This window comes from Vigna angularis, chromosome 3, assembly GCF_016808095.1.
Source record: "Vigna angularis cultivar LongXiaoDou No.4 chromosome 3, ASM1680809v1, whole genome shotgun sequence".
NCBI lineage: Eukaryota > Viridiplantae > Streptophyta > Magnoliopsida > Fabales > Fabaceae > Vigna > Vigna angularis.
In genome coordinates, this window is record NC_068972.1 from 1,929,650 (window position 1) to 1,938,057 (window position 8,408).

General features: G+C 31.6%; 1 protein-coding gene across 1 annotated transcript; it reads right to left on the reverse strand.

Moving 5' to 3' along the window:
* Nucleotides 1-2,302: 2,302 nt before the first annotated feature.
* Nucleotides 2,303-4,256, reverse strand: LOC108324994 (transcription factor DIVARICATA). Its single transcript, XM_017557966.2, has 2 exons — nucleotides 3,636-4,256; nucleotides 2,303-2,904 (listed from the first exon to the last, which is right to left on the reverse strand). Exons 1-2 carry the CDS (start codon nucleotides 4,025-4,027, stop codon nucleotides 2,568-2,570), a joined length of 729 nt encoding a protein of 242 aa, XP_017413455.1. The 5' UTR covers nucleotides 4,028-4,256; the 3' UTR covers nucleotides 2,303-2,567.
* Between the last annotated feature and the right edge of the window lie 4,152 nt (nucleotides 4,257-8,408).

Consider the following 8,408-nt stretch of genomic DNA (forward strand, 5'->3'; position numbering starts at 1 on the left):
TTTTGTCTGTTAAGTACAAAAACCAAGTTGTATGTATCCAAAAGAGGAATCTTGCCCCATTTTTATAAAATGTTTTACTGTTCCCATTACTTCTATTAACTTTAATTAATTGAAGAAATAATTTGAAAATAAAATAACAAGTACAAAAATAAGTAATAATCCCCACTAAAAACGGGTAAAATTCAGTTTAACATTTTGTTCGTTTGGGTTTGATTGTATCAGTTTTATAATTCAAATTAGGTTTGTAGTTGGATGAATTGCAATGTAGATATAATGATCCTAAAAATGAAACAGTGGATGCCGCTAGAATGCGAACAACTAACCATTAAAAAAGATTTATTAATTTCATCAAGTTGTTCCAAACTATCAAAACAAAGATTTATTGATTTCATCAAGTTGTTCCAAACTATCAAAACGACCAATTATTATTTGACAACATGAAAAAATCCAATCCAAAATTCTGCCTATGTATTTTATCTATCCAAGGGATAATAGAAGGGCAGAGTCTTTTGAATCCCCTAAGACGAAAATTATAATTTCACAATTAATACTATTTTTATATCATGCCTTTTTTGCTTGTCCTATTATGCATAGAGGAACTATATCAGATCATTCCAAACTTAATGGTTAAACTATGATGATAATGAAAGGGTCTTGCGAAAAAATAGTTCGATGATACAAAGTTTAACACTTTTCATTTTTATTACTTTTTCAATATAAAAAATTTAATAAGAAAGATCATTTTATTCAAAACTTCAATTATGAGATCTCTGATCTCCCACACTTCACATCTCCTCTTGCCCATAACTAACAAAACAAGGAGAATGATTTTTCCTTTTGGGGTAGGAAAATTATGATTGCGCAAGTGGATGCAAAGCTAAGGAACTCCAGAGTAGTTTGTAGAAATAGAATACCTCGCTGCTTTTGTGTTTTATTAAATCAATTTAGTATGTCCTAATATCTATAATTTCATTTTCATTCTGATTTTTGTGGACAAATATCAGAAGAGTTTGAACTCCCTTATGGGTTACTTTAACTAAATTTCTTTACTGGTATATGTGCCAAAATAAGTTGCAAGAGATTTTTTTCGAAGGAGAGGATCAATTAGAAAAGTGAATTAATGTGAGAGTTTTGTAGATTTAATAGTTGAATTATAATGTTTATGTAAAAAGGTATTTAATTTGTAAAAATATTTTTTTATAAAAGCATTATTTAAAATTGGGCTAAAACCGAGGATTTGTTAAAGGGTTGGAATCACGTGCTCTTAATGTGACAATGATACAATTACAGAAAGTGGGGACAATCACGGGATCTCTCAGAAATGCAATCTATGGTTGGGGATTTAAAATCGAGTTACTTGTCGGCATTTTATCTTTGTATAACGGTGCTACATGAAAGGAACGGTAACCCAGAAGTCGCAATGTAGTAATTTATGAAGGAATTTCCGTAATAGTCTATATTATTAAAATTACACTTTTGATTAACTTTTCTAACGTAATTTCCTCTGGCTTCCTTGTCCCTTAACAATGACCAGCAAAGTGAAAGTGATTAAATTGAATGTTTTTGTCAAGACAAGAATAAATCATTAAAAATTCATGGACAATCTAACTTATTAAGTGGAGTTTGGATAGAAGACATCGAGTTTAATTAATTACTATTCTTTTATCTCTATAGTTACAAGAATTTTCCTTTTTAGTTTTATATGAGTTGTAGTTTTAAACATCCCATTCTAATTTTCGTGGTTGGAATATTTCCGTTGTTTGTTTTTCGCTGTCAATGACCCAGCGAACATATCTGAAACAGTCTTCGTTAACGTTTGATGACAAGAACCCAAAAAAAAAGTGTTGTAAATACAATTACCTAATAAAATATTCTTAATTAAAGCGACTATAATAGCTTGCATAGGTAGATTGGAACATGTTGTCGGAATTTGGGCCTGAGGCCTGGGTGTAGCAATAAGTTCACAGTCGTAACTGTAATCGGGATCCTAAAAAATGTATATTCTGAATTCTTAGGTATATTGGTTTGTTTTTTCGTAATCGCACTTCGTTTCGTTTGTTACCAACTTTAAGGTAGCTTTGTCTTGGGCTAAGAACAGGGAAAATTACAAGGGATCAGTAAACAATGAGCGCCTCTGAAACACAGCGCATTGTGCTTGATAAAAGTTCTGCAACGCTTTTCATTACCTTTAATAAGATTACAGGCTTTTACCATAAAGTCGAAACAACCATCAAAACAGGCTTTGATCGCTGATTCAATGCATAGTATATGCTTTAATCCTAATTGCAGAGCAATAATTGAATTTGGCAAATGAAAATAATTTCCATTACTATTCGATTCATCCTAAAAGATTGACTAGTAACCCTTTCATCCTCACTGCTTCATTCATAGGATTCACCAAGGTACACGTACTCAGAACATAACCTACACTAAAATATTCAATAATTAGCAACAGCAACACTCCTAATGACCCTTGTCAGCTAGCGAAAGCATAGAAGCTTTACAAACATACGATACGACGCAAAGCTACAACACTATACAGCGAAACTTGTATCCACTGCCATTCTCTACATTTCAAAGCCATAGTTCGAATACCCAAATGGACCCATTTGATCCTGCATGCTGCTGGAAGCGTACGACAGCATGTCTTGTGATGACTGCTGCATTGAAGTACCAGGTGGAGGAACCCAGTTCTGGTCAATGGGCACAGGCAGAGAGTTACTATCCACAGTGGTTATGTCATGGATGCTTGATCTTTTCCTCTCCTTCTTCCCAGAATTCTGACGGAGAAAGTATTTTTGAGCATGGCTGGCTACTTGAGTCGGTGTTCTTGTCACAACCACGTTTCTTGAAATGCTTCTCCAATCTCCTTTTCCGAATTTGCTCAGCCCGATCAGAAATAGCCTGTCACACAAACACTATGTCATTGTACTTCTCATTGTTCATGCACTTGTAATAAGGACTCGAAACTACAGATAGTTGAATATGGATTCTGCGCGTGAAAGTTTAACTGAATTGACGTGTGAGAAGAGAAAAATTGCGGGTTTAAACCATCTTCAAATGCATGCATGACGATCAAAAAAGTATTGCAATGCACACGTTTGATATTTGCCTTTTTCAAAATTCTGATTCGGTTTTCCGAAAATCAGTAACCGAAAATGCACTATCGTAAGCGAAGACGATAACGCTGTAACTGTAATTTATAGAGACAAGAAAACAGAGGACTCGAGTTTCATGAACTAAGAAAACAAAAAAGAGGAAATTAAGGTTTTTATGAATAAGAGCCAGCTGAGTGCAGCTGAAAAATAAAATATTCGAACTAGAGGGGATTCATTTTAGAAATAAAAACACGCAAATGATATTTCATATAATAAGACCAAAGGATCGTCAAAAAGTAAAATTCAGAAAAATTAAAACGAAAAGATTTTTTTTTTTGACGGTCAAAACAGCATCAAACTTGAGCAAAACTCAAAATTGGTTTGAACTTTTTCCCCTTCTTTTTTAAGATAATCACACCCGATTACGAAACAGCTCGCTGAGAAATGAAAGAAAATAAACCCAAAAATGAAAACCCCAAACACTAACACACGCAAAGAAGAAGAAGGAATCGAATTGAAGCGAAATCGTTGACAAACCTGTGTTCCTCTTCAGTCCAAGGCGTGCCTTTCTTCCTTTCGGTCTCGCCCTGCTTGGGTTTGGACCCGAATGAGATCTGATTAGCGCTGTCCCACGCAGAATTCCCGGCACCGCCACTGAGTTGTGGTGGCGCCAAGTCATCCACGTAACTCGGGACCTCGACTCGGCCAGAGTCAATCTCGAAGACGTCGTGGACGAGCGCGTCGTAGTGTTCCCTGACCTCCGCCGGAGTTTTGCCAGGAACGTGGACGGCGATCTGGTTCCAGCGGTCAGGGAGGTCCTCGGGCACGAGGAGCAGAGCGCGCTCGAAGAGCTTGTCGTGGTAGCGAGTCCACTCAGTGGGCTGAACCGGCTGTGGCTGCCACCGAGTCACGCTGCTCTCGTGAAACATCGTGGGTGTCGTGTTCTCAGTTGAATTGAAAACAATGAACAAGGTGAGGATCTGCTTCTCTAGGGGTCGTGTTTCGTGTTCCAACACTTTGTTTGTTTCTTTGTTTTCGCTGACTAGGCGAAACCAAAAAACCAGAGAGAGAGAGAGAGAAAAAAAAAGAAAGAGAAAGAGAGAAAGAGTCTCGCTTTCTAGGAGATTTCGCTTCTGCGTTTGGTGAGAGATTTGGGAAAAAAACGCGATATATTTATAGGGGTGGCGAAATTAATTAAAACTGGGTTTAAAGAAAATCAATATTTAAACCATTGTTGATGAAAAAGCTATTTTAGTTTTTAGGTGGGGTTTGGGAAAATCTGTTCTGGTGGGTCCAGCTCATCGGGTCTTCAATACCAACACGTTTTTGCTTTTATTGTTTTTTCTTTTGTTTCTTCTCAAACTCTACAGTGCATGCTAAGAAACCTACACTCTCATTTCTCCTCTTTTTGGAAAACAATCACTATAATTAATCATTCCACCCTCATATACTAATTCATTGCACTTTCATCTTTTATTTTTTTTTCTTTTCTTATTTATTTTTACACGTGTCTCACTGCCGTGCTTCTTGCGACTGTGTTTATTTACACTTCTCACACTCACTTTTATTATCTTTTTTTAACCCTTTTCATAACAAGTACAGCTGAAATCAAACTCACGGTAACAGATTGAAAATAAAAAGTAAATTAGAAAAAAATGAGATGGCATGTGGTTTGGCTCGGTTGAATATGATTTTGGTGTGTGCATAGTGATTACATTCTCTGACAGTGCGTTCTTTTGTTGTGAATGTGAGATTGAAGATGCAGTTGAAGATAGAAGAAACGTATTGGGTTTACGCACTTCCCAATTTGGTTTGAAAACAAAGGTGCGAGTGATAAGCGAATAGAAGAAAATTTCCATTTTGTTGTGCTTTTCGAGTACCGTTTTCTCATTCCAATTCCTGAAACCTCGCGTGGTTGCAGAGGGAAGAATGTGTTCTACTGGAACTTCATCATCTTTTTCTGTATAAAAAGTCTCTTTGGTCAAACCGACACCAATAAATTACTCCTTCCCGAATAGAATCCAACACCAACCGTTTTTACTTTATTCTTCTTCCATCGATTTAACTGTAGAATCTTTTCTGTGTTTATCCATGGAATCTACAATTATCTATTCTTCCACTTACCATTCTCTTCTTAAATTTTACTATTTTAATCAAACACTTTCTTTATTCCTCGTCTTACAACATAGGAAAGGTAAAAAACTTTACAAAAATTGTGCTTAATTCGCTTTAAACTTCTTCAACACTGATATTGACCCATCGTGAATGTAAAAGTGAATTATCAATTGCCATGCGTGTATTGCTAAATATCATGTTTTTCGTTTCTGAGATGGTGCTTTCGTTGGACTGATTTTCAATGTAAGTGTGTTGACTGTGTAAAATCATAACTATAAACTTTCTTTCTGAATTCAAGCACCGAGTCAGATTCAAATTCAATTCAGTATCGGTGCATGTATTATGACGTATGCCACATGTTCGATTAAAGTTCCTTTGACATAATAATTGTTTTTTTCTATTGAAAATGGGTAAAAAAAAATCCTTTGTTTAAAATTATGTAAGAATGATGCAAGGGTAGTAAATTACTCAATATTTTATATTGGAACACTGAAGAAAAAATTAACAAATATTTAAGTGATTGTGTATTTTTTTTATTATTATTAACACCGTGGAGAGATATTGCGTTGAAATTATATGCAGCTAGTGTGCGTGGATGGAAAAAAAAATTCTATTTATTGAACCTTAAAAAAAATATTACATTTTCTTTTACCTAAAACTAAACGTAGATGCCTGAATAAGATAACTTGCCAGGAACAAATATATAATCTGACTTTGAAAAGATTAAGAATTAAAAAAAAAATGTTTGTGATGCTATTTAATTAAATATGTCATAGCTGGATTATTGACTAATTTACCAAGCCTTTACAAACAAATTAATTAATTTTGTCCTATTTAATGGTATTATTTAAAAAAAAATCTACTAAATTGAAATTGTATTTTTAATTTGTATACAGAACACTTTCATTACGTACAACTTAATTAACATTATTTATTGTTTTTTATTAATCACTTTTCACTTAATTAATGCCCTGAAATAAAAATAATAAATTATGTGACTGTATTATTACTAATGTATAAAAGCAAAATAATTAATAACATTGTTATTGTAATTAAAACCTAATACACAGAACCAAGCACAAGATCAAATGACAGAACAACATTGTATGACCAGTATTAATACACTTAGAAAAATTAACATCATGAGCAATTCATTTAAATGTTCACTGAACAACCATGGACACTGGCATATTTTTCTTCCTTACCATTGTGTAGAATACCTTATATACAAATATTCTATGTATTTTAATTGTTTGTTATTTCGTACAATACTATCATTATATTATATGTAAAATCATCTACTTTATTATGTCATGTGTGGCTTTGTGTAAGGAGCAAATAAAAAGTTTTTTATTAAAACATAAAAACAGTTCAATTTATAAAGGCAGATGTCAGATCAATTGATATTTTGTTTGAAGTAAAGCGGTGGAGCAGCAGCTTTACTCACATGAATGTCAACTTTACATAAATTAAATAACTTATTATATTTTGTTTTCTATTTTTTTTCTTCATGATAATAATAATATGAGTAAAAGTTCCCTCGTCATTGAAGAAAAAGGAAATGAAATCTAAATAAATACATTAGAAATACACTAAATAATATAGGTTGTTTGATTAAAAAATAAAGGGCAAATGAAAGTTGTTTGGTTAAAAATATATAGAAAATGAAACGAAATATAAATTGTTTGGCAGAGAAAGAAAAAAGAAAACTATTTCTCAATATTAGATGATTTTAATAAAATATTTATTTATTAATACTTTTTTTAATAATAAATTTATAAAAGGTTGGTTCATCCCTATTCTAATAATAAAAATATTTTATTATTTTTGTATGATTTAATTGTTTATTAGTTTTAGTTGTGTGAATTGATCGTTTAATATTTTAAATAATAAAATATTATTAATAATGTTTATTTGTTTTCTTAATTATAAGTTATGTTTTTATTTTCACTTGAACATTTTTATTATACAAATTGGTGGATAAGATTTATATCCATGTCTTATAAATTTATTTTATTTCTAATTTATACAAAATTTTTAATATACCTCCTCACACCAAAATATGTAAATTTTGAGTGTGAAATTATATATTAATAAGAATTCTATCAGTAATTTAATAATGAGTGACACAATAATTTATAAATAATAAATTTTGTTATAATCTTAATATTATTTTAAGAAATGAAAAATTTGTTTAAAAAAAAATTTTTACACTTATTTATATATTAAAAAACTTTTTATCTCAAATTAATACGTTATAAATATAAGTTAATTTTCATTAAATATATTTTATAAATATATAAAACAAGTCAAGAGAATATCATATTTACAAGTCAACGTGTTTAACTCGCTAATATAGGTTAAATCAAATTATCAAATTTCTAACTTTTTTTAAAGATGAAACAAGTTAACTTATTTTGAACCTAATAATGTACACTATGTTAAATTATTTTAATATTTTGTTAAAATAAATTTGTCACTTAAATAATTTAATTAAAATTACTTTATTTATATAAGATAATTCAAAATACACCTAACTTATCGTAAGTTTGATCTTGTGATAATCTTTCTTTTCAATATGTTTATTGTCAGTTAAATTCCAATAATCTTAAACTAAACGAGTGATATTTGCAAAAAATACTCTGATACATAAGTCAGTATGTAATATAACAACCTTGTCTATATTTTCTAGTGTCGTCAAAATGGGTTGAAACTCGTGAGTCAACCCGGTTCACTACGGGTTTGAGTCGGGTGGATTGAAAAAAAATGTGAACATTTTGATACGAGTCAATTTTGACCCGGCTCGCTAAGAACTCAGCTCACCCGGGTTGAACCCGTGGTGAGCCGGGTTGGCTCACCAACCCACCTATTTTTTTTTATTGAAATCAAATTAATTATTCAAATCCTATTTTTTTATTGAAATCAAATTAATTAAATTAATTATTCAAAACGCACAACCTTTACTTCACAGTAGAACTTTTCGTGCTGCGTTGTGTTGTTGTTTATCCAAAAGTTCCCCTCTGTTATATATTTTTGTTAACGGTTATATGTAGTTTCTTGTCAAACGGTTGTCTATGTCTCATTAAACTAAATTGGTAATATTTATGCTTGATAGCTTAAAATATATAAGAATAGAGTTCTTTTGTTTCATTTTCTTTTATATCAATTGATCAAATTATTATTATTTCAATTTGA

Bases quoted from the DNA above. Each gene is read 5' to 3' on its own strand.
- LOC108324994 (XM_017557966.2), bottom strand. From the start codon at position 4,027: ATGTTTCACGAGAGCAGCGTGACTCGGTGGCAGCCACAGCCGGTTCAG. The intron at 2,905-3,635 runs GTTTGTCAACGA...TTTGTGTGACAG, and splicing joins TGGACTGAAGAGGAACACAG to GCTATTTCTGATCGGGCTGA.